The sequence below is a fragment of the Apodemus sylvaticus genome, chromosome 5 (assembly GCF_947179515.1).
Source record: "Apodemus sylvaticus chromosome 5, mApoSyl1.1, whole genome shotgun sequence".
Taxonomy (NCBI): Eukaryota; Metazoa; Chordata; class Mammalia; order Rodentia; family Muridae; genus Apodemus; species Apodemus sylvaticus.
This window is the reverse complement of record NC_067476.1, coordinates 10877240-10892151: the sequence shown is the minus strand read 5'-3', so window position 1 is coordinate 10892151 and position 14912 is coordinate 10877240. Positions and strand designations below refer to the sequence as shown.

The window sequence follows — 14912 nt, the reverse complement described above, 5'->3', positions numbered from 1 at the left end:
GACTTCCCAGGGCACCCCCAGCGTTTGTTCTGCAGAGCTGAACACTGAGGCACACTGATGTGTTTGTTGAGAGCCTCTGGATTCATGTCTGTTATGTGAGCCACAGGCCTGGCATGGGAATTCACTGTCTCTTCTCTTTCCTGGTGGGAATGTGTGGGGTGGCCTGTGCAGGCAGAAGGGAGCCGGCAGCCAGGCCTCAAGTGCATGCAGGTGTTGGGGGTCCTGTTTCTTCCTCATCTGGATCACCCCAGGCACCTCGGCTGCTCTGTGGCTCTCAGACCTGAGGTATGGGGCCTGTTCCCTGCCTCCCCCGCCCCTGTGCCTGCTCCCGGCCTACCTGCCACCCACAGAGAAGTCAGACACGGCGTAGTAGTAAGACTGGAGCACTCTGGGGTCCTTGAAGATGTCGTCCCCAAATGTGTTGAGCCGATCCAGAGAGATCAGGATGTCAGTGCTGGTCACCCACTCCTGGGAAGGGACACAGGGACGCCATCAGCAAGCACTCTTGGCCTGCTCCACTGGGAAATCCTGCCCCCAGTCCTCGGAAAGTGGGGGCAGTCCCGGGGCACAACACAGGCTGGCTGAGACAAATCTTGAGGATAGGCCAAGAATTAGGGGGCCTGAGTCAATCTTGGGACTGCTGGCTGTGCAATTTGGTGACAAGGCCCAATACCTCTGTGCCTCTGTCTCCCCATGTGTAATATGCAGCTAGGTTAGTAGCTCCCCTGAGGTGTGTGTGCATGCATGTGTGTATGTGTGCATGTGTGTGCATGCGTGTGTGCGTGTATATGTGTAAGTCTGTACATGTGTGTGTGCATGTGTGTGCATGCATGTGTGTGTGCATGTGTATGTGTGCTTGTGTGTGTGTGTACAGCAGCTGAGGCAGCCTGTCTCAGACCCTGGTGTGTGGGTCACCTGCCTTCCCTGCTCTGCTTTCTCCGGGTAGCTCCTCACAGGCAAAGGATTGACACCCAGCACATGAGCCCCACCAGCCCGAGCCCCTGGGCTCTGCCTGGCACACAGCAGACCCTTGATAGATTCTTGCTGATCACAGGCTGGATGAGCAGCTTCCCCGTGGAAGCGCGTGGTGAGGAAGTGGGGGATGCACGTGGAGAGTGACATTTCCATCCGCCTGCTGTTATAATCAGAGGCGGCTCCGGCTGAATATTAATCAACGTTTTAATTCAACCCAGGAGCCCCTGGCTTAGCAATCAGGCCGTCAGGATGGAAAATGAGCTCCTGGCATAGTTGCTCCTCACCCCAGCAGGACTCAGTCCTGAGAACTCTGTGTGGCATTGAGGCTGCGGGTCCTTGTCACTCTCCAAGTCTCCTGGGGCTAGGATTTGCAAAGGTCACTGTGCTTTCAGGGTTCTGTTGAAGGCATGTCTGACTGTGAGAGGTTGGGGTAAGGCTGGAGTCCACCTTCTCCCTCCTCCCTTCCCTCCTCCTTCTCCTCCTCCTCCTCCCCACTTCTATTCTTCCTCTGACAGGGTTGCATTCATCCCATGTTGGCCTCAGACTCACATGTAGCTCTGGATGGCCCTGAACCCCCAATCCTTCTGAATTCACTTCCGATGTGCAAGGATTACACTACCACGCCCAGTTTATGAGGTGCTGGGGATGGAACCGGGCCTTCCTTCACGCTAGGCAAGCACTCTGCCCACTGAGCTGTGCAGGTTTGGGACGCTGGGGTCAGACTTGGGGTCCTGTGCACACTGAGCGAGCATGCTAACTCCAAGCCATGCTGCAGCCTGACTCAGCTCTCATGGGGCTCGGTGCTCTCAGAGAGCCCTGGGAGATGCTGAGGCCTCTGTGGACCAGGGAGCCAAGGTCTGGGTGGGGACTGAAGATGACTCCTCAGTGGAAGTACTGTGACAATGAAACCAAGCAGAATGGGAGGGGGTCTCCGAACACATTTCTCCTTAGGCAGCTGCCCACCCACCCACTCACCCACAGCGAGGGGGGAAGTCAGAGGACCGCAGGTTGCCCTGGACTCATGACCTTTCTGCTTCATCTTATTAAAATGATAAATACATAAACAAACAAAAATTAAGTTAATACACCTTTAATCCCAGCACTCAGGAGGCAGAGGCAGGCAGATCTCCTTGAATCTAAGGCCAGCCCTGGTCCATAGAGTAAGCTCTAGGACAGCTAGGGCTACACAGAAAAATCCTTTCTCAAAAAAATAAATCAAATAAATAAATTATTTACACTTAAAAATTAAAATATACCAGGCATCCACAAAAGACGGCAAGATTCTACAGTTGAAGGTATGCCAACCGGACGGTCTCTCAGGTCTCTTGGGTCTCTTAGGTCCTAGCTCTGCAGGTTTGCTGTTACCTGACCCACGTCCCATCCCGCCCCCACCCCAGGCCGTGCTGTCCCCTGACCTGCAGCACAGGGCTCTCCTCAAAGTTGTAGGCACTAGGGCGGCCCTCCAGCGTAGAGAAGGCCACGTTGCCCCCATTCAAGGGTGAGATGTCGCTGAACTCAGAGGTGCAGAAGGCCACCCTCTCATCCTCGCCGGGCCGCAGGTAGTGGCCTTCAGGACGGCCATAGGTTCTCTGGCAGGAGGCACTGTAGTACTGGTAGGGCTCCCAGGGGCCACTGCTGTGCGTGCGCTTGTAGATGGCAAAGCTCTCGGGGCGGCTGGTGTGGAACTTGAGCCTCACATAGGTGATCTCATAGGCCTTCCCTGCAGCCAGGCAGATGGACATCATCTTACAGAAGGGAACAGGTACATAGCCCTGGATCAGGCATTGGGTGGGGTGAGGGTATGGGGGCAGGGAGAGGGGGTTGGGCAGGATGGCTGCTGGCGGGAACTCCCTGGATGGCTCCCAGAGGGCCTCCATCCATTGCTTGTCAGAGAAGCAAGGAGAGAGTTACACCTGCAGGCCTCCCAGCTACTAGGCCGCCATTGTCCAGCTCAGTTCACCTCTTTGCAGGGAACCTGAGCCATTATGAACCGTTATTGCCTGGATGGCAGTGGGTTTGGTTTTGTTTTGTTTTGTTTGCAAGACAGGGTTTCTCTGTGTAGCCCTGCCTGTCCTGGAACTCACTCTGTAGACCAGGCTGGCCTCGAACTCAGAAATCCGCCTGCCTCTGCCTCCCAAGTGCTGGGATTACAGGCGTGTGCCGCCACCACCTGGCGGCAGTGTTCTTTTTGCTCAGTACACAAGCAAACAAAAGCAAATAAGATAAAATGAAGACTGTCATCCTCAGTACCACAGAGGACATGTGGTAGGTGAGACCCCACAGCTGGGAGGGACAGGGAAAGTGGCACTTTAGGAAGCTAGCTGGTGTCGCCTCAGGATGCTGACAGGACTGGTGTTCCACCCAAGGATTCCCCTCACAGGCAGGTGGCCAAGAACAACAGAAAGACAAGTGACCTGGAACTGCTAGCCGTACATGTTCACAACAGAACGGCCCAAACGCCTGCCAACCATGGTGACAAGGAATGAAGTCTCGGTGTGCGCCACCCGGCCAGAGGTGACGCTGAAGTCACTAAAACAGAAGACCCTGCTGGCTGACCTCACTCACACTGAGTGCCCAGAAGCAGCCAAGCCCCAGACAGGAAGTGGGTTAGTGATATTTGGATGTCGGGGTCAGACTTTGGGATAAGTGGTAGTGACTGCAAATGGGCACAGGGGCTTTAGGGGCTGATGAGGACCTCCCATGGTCTCAGTGGTGGGTATGTGAACCTGCGACTGTGAGAATCATGGGGTTGTGAGCTTTTATGTTCAAGGGATGAGAGGGGCAAAGCCAACACTTCACATCTGCTAAGCAAACCTTGTAAGGCTGAGATAAGCCCTGGCTACACACACACACACACACACACACACACATACACACCTCGGCAATAACAAAGCAACAACACAGAGAAGCCATCCTGTGCCCTGGTGATGGTAAGTTTTTTTTTTGTTTTTTTTTTTTTAAATGCCACCACCGTGGATAACAGATGCAGATCATTAGAAAATCAAAAGCCATCCTTACCTACAACCTGGCAAGCCTAGTGCGACATATCCTCAAAGAACGGAAGTCAGGCCTCAAGGAAGACACATGTGTATCTATGTTCACAGCACCCACTACTCAGGACAGCCAAGGGGCAGAAACAGCCCAGGCCATGTCAAAAGACAGCTGTTCAGCCCAGAAAAGTAGGGCAACCTCGACCCTTGGGCCTAAAATACAGACAAGCCCTGAGGGTGGGGTGCTAGACGGAAGAAATGTGTCACAGACGGATTAACACTGCAGGCGTGCCTTGCACCACACGCAGAGAGACAGACAGTGTAGGCTCAGGGAAGGGCTGGAGGATGGCTCAGTGCCTAACAGCACCTGACTGCTAAGCAGGAAGACAAGAGTTCGAGTCTCCAGCACCCGTGTAAAAAGTCAAGTACGGCTGCACGTACCTGTAACCCCAGGATGGAGTGGGTGGGAGTGAGGGAGGGCAAAGATAAGCAGACCCTCAGAGCTGGTTCAGTGCTTAAGAGCAAATGCTGTTCTTACAGATCACAGGAGATCCTAGCCCTGGGCCACTTAGAACTCTCTGTAACTGTGACTACAAGGGACCTGGATCTCTCTCTGGCCTCCTTGGCACCTCCACATATGTGTACAGACCCACACACGGACATGCACACTCACATACATAATTAAACTATAAAATAGCCGGGCGGTGGTGGCACACACCTTTAATCCCAGCACTTGGGAGGCAGAGGCAGGTGGATCTCTGAGTTCGAGGCCAGCCTGGTCTACAGAGTGAGTTCCAGGACAGCCAGGGCTACACAGAGAAACCCTGTCTCAAAAAACAAAAAATAAAAACAAAACAAACAAACAAACAAAACCTATAAAATAAATGTCTTTTCTAACGAGTGTCCATTTTATAAGTGCAGTGGGGGCCGCAGGGCCTGGGGGCAGGGCAGCCTGTTCTGTTTCCTAAGGTAACAGAACCTGGAGCCCTCACTGCAGGTTCAGAACAGGAGGAGTTTATGACTCCAAACTGCACACAGTTGAACATAGATACAATCATATGCTATGTGTACTTCACCACAACAAATGAAAAATTTAACATAAATATACTGTCCCTCTGGGACAGCAGTTTGGTAACAGGGATGAGAAACCGCAGGAATATCCCCAGAATCAGACAAAGGAGCCTTTGTGGGTGGAGAGAGCTGGTCATGACCTAATGTCACAGACAAATCATCAAGGTATTCTGTAGACTTGGGGAACCAGGAGTCTGAAGAAATAGCTAAAGGGACCTACAGGACAGCAGTTCCCATAGTGACCAAAGCCATTGACAGTCTGCAGAGTCGAAGGTCCCCTCGGAAAGTCAGAATCAAAACAAAGGACGCAGGTACTGTAGGGATCCCAAAAGGAAACCATAGTGAATACCGCTGGGGCCCGGGGAGGCAGCTCACCTGAGAAAGCGTGTGCCACACAAGCAGAAGGATCTGAGTTCGAATTCTTAGCAAAAATGGCTGGGTGTGGGATGCTCCCTGAAATCCCAGTTATAAGGATAGTCCTGGGGCTCACTGGCCAGCCAATCTAGCTGAATCTCTGAGAGGCAGTGCCCCAAGAAACAAAGTGGAGTCGGGCAGTGGTGGTGGCACACGCCTTTAATCCCAGCACTTGAGAGGCAGAGGCAGGCGGATGTCTGAGTTCGAGGCCAGCCTGGTCTACAGAGTGAGTTTCAGGACAGCCAAGGCTACACAGAGAAACCCTGTCTCAAGAAAAACAAACAAGAAAAGGAGACAAAGTGAATAGTAACTGAAGGAGAAACCACAGGCAAACATAATTTGAAAAAAAAAAAAATTAGAGGGCTAGGTCCCAGTTAGGTGTGGTGGTATGAGCCTCATCTCAGCACTCAGGAGGTAGAGGCAGGAGAATTAGTAGTTCAAAGCCAGCCTTGGCTATACAGCGAGTTCAAGGCCCGCTGGGCTGCATGGGACTGTCTCAGAAAAACCAAACAAAAGGCACGGTCCCCAAAGACAGCCGGCTAATTGGCGAGCATGTTTGTCCTCGGAACTCAGCACAACTGTTCCTCCTTCAGTCTCCCTCTGTTTTTCCCGATTTTCTTTCCTGGAGCTTGTTCTAATTTAAAACTGGAGAAAACCCAGTTTTACGAAACTTTTTAAAAAGCAACCGCCTTGCCAGGTTCCGTTTTAAGATGTTTTCTAAAGTTCCGTGGCAGCGCAGTTGGCACCGGGCTTCTGAGCCCTGAAGAAGAGGATGCGTGGGGGCCTAGGCTGGGTCAGGCGGTGCCTGGCCGGCTCCCCAGTTACAGCGCCAGGCCCAGATGTGCCCAGATGTGCTCACTCTGGGGCAGACACAAGTGCAGCAGGCTTGGGTAAACAGTGAGCAGTCAGACGCCTCCTCCTGGGAGGGAGCCAGGAGACACTTCAAAGGTGGCTGGCAGGGAGGCTGCCCTGGGAGAAGGGGGTCACTAGGATTGCATGCGAGCAAGTGGCTTCTTCACTGGGCGACACGAAGGCTCCTTCCTTGCCAAGTCAGGAGGAGAGCTGCCGAGGCAAGATCTCAGGAGCGCAGTGGGACGGTTTGTCGGAGAGTTCGTTAGGAGAGCGACTCCAGCCTGCTCTGTGAAGATGGCCCCAACGGACAGTGACAGGCGTTGGGCCCACAGCCGCCCAGGCTCTCTGAAGTTCAAGGGTGGCAGTTTTGCTCCTAAGCTGTAGGCCACTCTGTATACTGTATACCTTAAATGCTGTTTCCCCCAGCTCCCTGACTACCCCACCATGCATCTCAGCTCAACACTGAGCACCTACTGTATGGCAGACACCAGACAAGCACATCCCACACCCGCACCCCAGTCCCGTTGTGGCGCCTGCTCCAATGACACAATGTGCTCCATTAACAAGACAGTCACAGCTCAGGGAGACAGGGTCTCAACTCCACATAGAAAGCAGTCCATTTCTCTTGGTCCTCGGGCCCTCAAAAAGGCTATGCAGAGCTGGCTACCCTTCTGCCAGAGCTCCCTGGGTGCCTGGGGAGACAGGACTTCTGGGAAAGCGCTAGAGATACTGATAGAAAAAAGAGATGGGCTCCCTGACTTTGATGGCTCAGATGTAGCGGCTGCTATGACAAGGGCCACCAGGATGCTAAGGCACATGTCCCCAACCAGCTGGGACATACAGCCTGTCAAGACCTGGGCCCGCCATAAATCGAGCTGGCCGGCGTCTCGTGCTGACCTGCTGGGTAGGCCAGGCTTATTTTTGGAAGATGGAAACTAAACAAACTTTAATTACAGCCATCTGGGGATCTGGGAGGGGTGGGGCGGGGGTGGTGCCAAAGGGGGCAGCGAGGTTTGAGCTGGAACACATGGGCAGGCCAGACTGATACCCACTGCTGGGAGCCAATTCCAGGGCAAGAGCGATCCCAGGCCTGAGCCCCAGGTCCTGACACCCACTGTCAAGTTCTTCAGTTCCCGAGCTAGCTCTTGGCAGCCTTGGGCATTTTGAAGCCTTGTGAAGAACTGGGTGCCCTCTGAGATCACAATCCACAGGCCACAGGAACCAAACTGAGCCAGGCCTGGCTCCATCACCTAACAGTCAAACTGTAGAGGCTAGCCTGGTAGGGGAAACATGTTTTCTCTGGTAATTGCATAAGGCTTTGTGTCAAGATCATTCTGAGGTCGGGTCCCCACTGTGATCGCTGGAGTCTACAGAATACAAATTTGCCAAGAAGGGGAATGGGCATTCCTAAACCACCACAGCCGACCAGGAATAAACACACGCATAGTCAGAGGCAGGGCGGAGGCATTGTTGGAGAGAAGGGAATCCAGAGAGCGATCGAGTGCTCTGGCAAACTTTAAGGCTTGGGGCTGAAGTTGGCATGGAGAGATGGAAATGGTGTGTTTCTTTAGGAAATGTACAGGAAACAAAATACACTGTCGTAGCCATTTTGGGGTGTGCAGTCTGTGGTATTAAGCACATTCACACTATTGTGTGCAGTCACCAACAATGTCACCTTCCGGCTTCTGCAACTTCCCAAACTGAACGTTTGTCCTCTTAAACATTAGCTTTCTGTCCTGTCCCGAGCCCCAGGAAGTCCCATCCCATTTTCTGCCTTTATGAATCTGACAGCTCAGGAACCTTCTAGAAGGAGAATCATGATGTGCTCGTCCCCTCGGTGACTGGCTAAGAGCCCCAGCGCTCACTCCTGTTGTGTCATGCATCATTTTGCTTCATTTCTGGTTAACACTGCACGGTGGAGACGTCCGCGCGTGCGCGCAGCTGACTTAGGACTCAGGTATGAGGCTCAGGTGGATGAGTGAGGCCTTTGGGAAGGCGGATCATCTCAGAGGTGGGTTGCGATTCCAGTATGTGAGGGCACAAAATGGGGTAGGGCTTGCCTTGGAAGGGCTGGGGCCAGGCAGGGAGGAGGCTAGGTTTTGGACAATGCCTCTGGAAGGGCTAGCTTTCACTCATTAGTCCTCTGCTGCTCACTTCCTTGCTCCTGTGGAGGGCACTGGGTGCCGGAGAGTCACTGATCAAATGCCTGACTTCTCCCTGGCTAACTGGATAGCTCAGTGCCTCAGTTTCCCCGTTTGCAAAATGAGAATAACAACCCGAGGCCTAAGCGATCAGATGTCTCTGCAAGGCTCTTGAACACAGGCCCACAAGTGACCGTCAGCCACTCTGTCAGGTCATTCTGTGGGGTTGATGACTGACATTGGCCAAAATGCCTGAGCAGCAGAGGGCCTGTCACTGGGTGTGGAGCAAAGCCGAGAAACAAAAGACCCCGTCCACGCCACAGAAGTTCAGAGCTGGGATGGGCCACACCGGCCCACGGCAGGAGTGTAAGGGAGTACAGCCCTTGAGGGAACTTCCTGGAGAGGACACCCTAAGCTGGATAGACAGCGCAGGTTCCCTGCCACAGCCCCAGGGCTTGGGATCTGGCACCCTGTGGGTGCCCATTGGCTTATGAGCTAGCCTGGGTGACCAGGTGTTGAGGAGAAGAAAGTGAACCCGTAGAAGCGAGGGCATTGACAGCAAGCCCCACTGGATGGGAAAGGGGCCATGGTGGTTGTCAGAACAGGTTAGGTGGAAAGAGATTGTGGAGGCCCAGAGACCACTTATTCCCTTCCCCCGCTGAGAGACATTCTACCTTTGCAACTCCTAGATCACTGTGGGAGGTCCTGAGAATGGGGACAAGGCCAGCTGGGCCTAGGGCCACTTCTGTGGGCGGAGGGATGCTATCCAAGACCACTGCCTTGACTCTTGACCTGCCTGGGCCTAGCATTCCAGACAAATCCCCCAGGGAGGTGGAGGAAGGACACTGTCCCCAAGCTCTGGCTCTAGCCAAGGCAAACATGCCATCCACTCGACAGGAAGGCACAGCTGAGCAGGAGACTTGGGAGCTTTGGGGCTTCTGGAGGGGGTGGGGGCATCCTGTGGGGTCCCTGGTCCAGTTCCTATCCAAGCTAGGCTCTTCACCGTGGCTGTTTAACCTCCACAGTTTTCACCCTTCTCTGAGGCCATCTAGGCTTGGAAGATTCCAGGTCTATGCAGCTGCCGCCATCTGCTCCCTTGGGCCTGGAGTGCTCTGGCTTCTTCTGGAGACTCTTAGCACCTTTGGGCCTTGAACGGCCACGGCCACTGCTGCCCCCAGCACCCCTCCCCCCAAGCTGAGGCATCTCTGCCCCATATGTATTCGCAGACTCAGGCTCTCCCCACATGGTCTTATGGCTAGCCTGCAGTCGTAGACATAGCTGTATTCTTTCTTGGGGGTGGAATGGAGGATTGAGAAAGAGTTCTCAATGACTTACAGCGCTGGCTGTCCTTGAACTAACTTTGTAAGCCAGGTTGGCCTCGAACTCAGAGATCCATCTGCCTCTGCCTCCTGAGTGCTGGAATTAAAGGCGTGCATCATCATGGCCCCGCCATAGCTATATTCTATGGCCAAGAGCAAAGGTCATAGGCTCTGTAGGTACTGGTAGGTGGTGTTGGGGGCTGATCCTACTATTTCACCCTGCACCTGGGGCCTTGGATCCCAGAAGCATGTTTCTGTGGTCCTAGGAGAGCCCTGATAATCCAAGACAGGACACCAAGAGCCACTGCACCGGGTTCTAGGATGGAGGTGCACAGAACTCAAGGCCAACCCGACCCGTTTACTCTTTGTGCTGAGTGAAAGCAGCAGTGCCCTGGAGTTGAGCCCTGTGTGACCCCAGACAACTGACTTCAGCCTCAGAGCCTCAGTTTCCCCACAAGTGAAGAATCAATCCCTCCAGGTCGAGAGGCTGGTCCTTGAACAGTCTGACACCCCATGGCCCTCCATTTCCCCTTCTCCCCATCCACTCAGGTCAGCACAGCCAGCCTTGCCAGGCATCCGGGAATCCCTGAGAGCAGTCAGCTCTGCCAGCCACTGCGGCCTCTCATCACAGGCAGGAAGACCTGGCTCAGCAGCAGCAGCGGGACAGGATCTAGACCAGATGTCAGGAGCTGCGGGGAGCTGGGAACGCTGTGACCTCCATCCCAAGCTGACCTCTGCCTCCCCCTCTCCCTGCTCCTCACCCCCACCCCCAGGGGACTCTGGCCAGAGCTGCCTTCTATTTTCCCCTCCTTAGAGCCTTCATGAAAGGGGAGGGGGGACCCAGCAAACAGGAGCGGCAGAAGAACAGAGGGGCTGTTACCAGCCCCCCTCAGCTAACAGCCACGGCACTCTGCATTTCTGGATATTATGAGTCCAGGGCTTAGCTGCAGCAGCAGAATTAAGATACCTAGCCCCCAAATGCGCCAGCACAGCAAGGACCTGGGTCAGGATGTCTTTTGGAACGGGGTGAGCTCATATTCCCTGGTTCAGAGCCCACCTACAGTGATCAACCCCCCCCTCAAGGCTTCCAACCCATCCATGAGGACCACGACTATTCCAATCTGAGCACCCATAGCTGTCATACTGTCCTCAGAGGCAGCAAGCATTTTTATTTATTTATTTATTTATTTATTTATTTATTTATTTATTTATTTTGTTTTGTTTTGAGACAGAGCCAAGGCTAGCCTGATTTTCCTGCCTCTACCTCCCGAGTTCCATCAGTTTATGTAGAGCCCAGTGGTGGAAGCACAATTTCCACTGGGCAAACACACTACCAACTGAGCGCCTGCCCCAGCGCTACTCTTGTCTCCGCTGTATAAGTAGGGAAACTGAGGTGCAACACAGAGCAAGCCCTGACTTCCCAGTAAATGGTTTTGTTATGTCCGAGTCCTAAGTCCATTACATGATGTCTACCCTATCCTGCTTTCAGACCTTTCAGACCCATCAAGAGAACTCTGAGCTGACCGAGTGCCCAGGATGCCATGTGGCTCTGTTATCCATCCACCCACCCATCCATCCACCCACCCACCCACCCACCCATCCATCCACCCACCCACCCACCCACCCATCCACCCACCCATCCATCCACCCACCCATCCATCCACCCACCCACACACCCATCCATCCACCCATCTACCCACCCACCCATCCACCCACCCACCTACCCACCCACCCATTCATCCATCCACCCACCCATCTACCCAATCACCTACCCACCCACCCACCCATCCACCCATCCATCCATGGGACACACTCCTCTGTGCCTTATGCGTGTGTGAGTGTGTGATGCCTTTGCTCACACCCAGAGCCCAGGATCTGTGGGTTCCAGGGGCTGCTTGTTGCAGCATCTAAAGGCTGCAGGAGCATGCATCAGGCAACATGCCAGCAGTGCATGAACAGGGCTGTTCACCAAGGCAAACGCAGGGCTTCCCACTCTGACCACACGCCCCTGGTGCCCGAGGCTAGAGCTCCCCGCTTGGCATCTGGATTTCGTGGGCACGTGTGACAGCCTTTGTTAGGGAACACAGTGTCTCCTTCCCTGCCCCAGATTCATCCCATGGCCTTGAGGTCTTGCCAGCCCTGTTGGCCACCACCTCCCCTAGTTTCCTGCTTCCTGTCTGGGCAGACCCCACCCCATCCAAGTTCCACCTCATACTCCAGACAGTCAGGAGAATGTGTCCTCAGCGCTGGGAACTGGGTTTGAGATGCAAAGGAAATGTGCCTGCCTGTGCTGCTGAAGGGGTTAAATATCCTTCCCACCTCCCTTTTCTGAGAACAAGGCCATTTCCTAGTCTTTGCCAGGGCTTTACCACCCATGGCTAGGAAGAACCACCGTAGTCATGGGTGGTGCAGCACATGCCAAGTTTATATTCCGACCTCCATTGTACAGGAATGTGTGGGTCCTGTCATTTAGTAGCTGTGTGTCTCTGCACAAAACACTTAACCCCTCTGAGCCTCCAGCATTTCACTGGGGCATAGTTTCATCAGATGCTATCCAAACTCTGCTCCGGATGTGCCTCGGAACTTCTTGAGGTATGCCGAGGATGTATGTGGCTCAGGGGAAGAGTGCTTAGCTAATAGGCATCATTCTGCGGCTGTAGGCTGCCCTCAAATGAGATTCCAGGAACAAAATGTATGGATATTGGCCCTTACTAGGATTCAGGAGGCTAGGAATAGCCTCAGGTCATGTTCAGTGCCAAAATGAGTTATGAAAATACCAAATCCAAGTTACCAAAGCTTAGGAGGATTTGCACAGTATCCAGGACATAGCAAGGAACCTAAGAAGGTCACTGGGCTCATGTAGACTTGGAGTAGGTAGAGAATAGTCCAGTTTCAGGGTGGAAGTGGGCTGCTGGGCTCCCACCCCCAGGGAACTAATGTTCCTTCATCTTGCCTCAGGCTGGCGGAGCAACTCTGCGCAGAGGGGCCAGGCCAGATGCCCGAGTGGCTATTCAGTGGCAGGAAGAAACTGGCTGTCCTGCCCAGGGTGCTACAGCATTCGCATTTGGTGGCAACTGTCCTAATTCCCATTCACACACTGCTTGGAGTCTCAGAGGTCCACAGGACTTTGACCAGATTACAAGTCCCGGCCTTAGAGGATGGACCAGGTAGATCATCATGGAGGTATGACCCCCACCTTCCCTAACAGTTCTTCCAGGGAACTGTTGCTGCACCCAGTTCCGCGGAGCTCACCAAAAGCTGAGGGTGGCTTCTGCTCCCCCCAGCCCCTCACCCCCGTTTGGGCTGGCCTCCCACTACCCAGGGCTTGCAGGTTCTGACTCCTTACCCGTGGGTGCTGCAACCTGCCCCAGACTGCACAGCCCTCTGCCGGGGCCTCCATGGTCTGGAGACAAGGGGACGGTGACACTTACCTAGGCGCAGGGTCAAGTTAACTGAAGTGGGGTACTGCACCCCGAAGGCCATGGATGGGCTCTGCCACCAGGTGCTGTCATCAGGGTTGTGGAAGTCTGTGAGGTAGGAGGCGTCGTGACGTCGTCGGGGGTCAGCATCGTCGCAGCGCTGGCACTGTGGCCCAGCGCCTGGGACCCCCACGTGCGGACAGAAGTCCTCCGGGGGCCGACCGCACGTGTGGGAGGCCTCGGCGCGTCGGCCGAACGCTGCGTTCTCGAACTCAGGCAGACAGCGCTGGGCGCGTCCAGCACTGTCGTAGCAAGAGCCCATGCCCGCGCCCACAGCGAAGTGTGCCTCTAGCATCACCACCGCCATTGATGCCACCGTTGCCAGGCGGGACAGAATCCCGGACACAGCCATGGCTCGCGCCCCGCTCTGCCCTCCGCCGGGATCCACTCTGTGCTGCTTAGCCCCTCTGCGCTCCACTGGCCCCCGGAGTCCTCCCCTGCGGGCGGAACCCGACGGCATCTGAGGGCGGGGACCCATGCAGGCGACACCCCACCATCCGAGCTCCGTCCCTTCGTGCTCACCCCCACCTGCTGGACGTGTCTGGGAGTGCCTGCTTGTTCTGGCTGGGCTTCGGATTCGGAACTGTGAACCTGGCCCCACCGTCCTCCCTGCGGAAGTGGTCTCGGTAGAGACACCAAGTCGTTCTGCTAATGAGACTCTTCTCTGGAAGCCATGCACCTGTGTACCTCCCTGAGCTGAACCTCAAGGCAAGCGCAGGTCTTCACCTGACAGAATGACCTTTGGGAGTTTTCCTCCATTATCTGTCCAGTGTTCTCTGTCAAAAGTGTTGGCCTCCTGGCTTCTCCTCCCAAAGCAGATATTGTCACCTGGGATTTACCAAGAGGCTTCCTTTTATCAACAGAGGCCTCCCCTTCTCTCCACCAAGCTAATTGTCCTTCCCAAGGCACCTTCTGGCCCCTGTAGACAGTAAAACAAAATGATCCCATGGTAGGGACACCCAACTGAGCTGGACACCATCAGATCCCCAAGGCCCAGGTTGGATAGATCCGGTAGGAGTCCAATCTTGCATGAAAGTTACAGTCAGGGTTAAGGACGTGGTTCTCTTGGGGTCATGTGTGAGTGGTCTGGGGTGCAGGGCAAATTGTGGTGGGGAGCCTTGTGCTGCGCACCCTGGGGCCTCCTTCCTCACACTGCTAGATATGGGATCACAGGGACCTTGGGAGGAGGAAAAACCCAGGTTTGGGATGAAAATGGACCCCTGTTGCCTTTACCTGACACTGGGTTGGCCTGTGTGGGCTGGTCCCCCAGGTTGGGACGAGCTGGCAACAGTGATGTGGACTTGGAACACCGAGGGGGGCTGTGCTCTCTGCCTCTGGCTACAAAGCAGACTCCCGCACCTCTAATATCTCTTAATCAAGGACTCAGCTTGGGTGAGGTCCTTAGCTACTGTCTCAATTCAACCTACAAGGCTTTTATTGATTTGCTTGAGAGACTGAGTAGGCGAGGGACTTACACTGCGCAACACAGAAGCCATTAGTCACATGATATTTGGGCCATTTCTGTACCACCCATGGGGCTGTGGCAGAGCCCACACCTTGTCCCAGTAAGACTACCCCCAAATCTCCTCCTCCCATCTGCCTTTGCAGCTAGGGTCCCTGGGCCTGGCTTCTGCCTTTCTGGCCAAATATTCTGGTACACATGAGTTCCCA

General features: G+C 54.4%; 1 protein-coding gene across 1 annotated transcript in view; it reads right to left on the bottom strand.

Moving 5' to 3' along the window:
- Positions 1-13673, bottom strand: part of Lamc3 (laminin subunit gamma 3) — a 58712-nt gene extending 45039 nt beyond the window's left edge. The window contains exons 1-3 of the mRNA XM_052182141.1: positions 13194-13673; positions 2391-2695; positions 338-468 (exon numbers count right to left, since the gene is read on the bottom strand). Of these exons, the coding sequence (XP_052038101.1) occupies positions 338-468; positions 2391-2695; positions 13194-13593 (836 nt within the window). The 5' untranslated portion in view covers positions 13594-13673. The remainder of the gene's footprint in view (positions 1-337; positions 469-2390; positions 2696-13193) is intronic.
- Positions 13674-14912: the final 1239 nt, after the last annotated feature.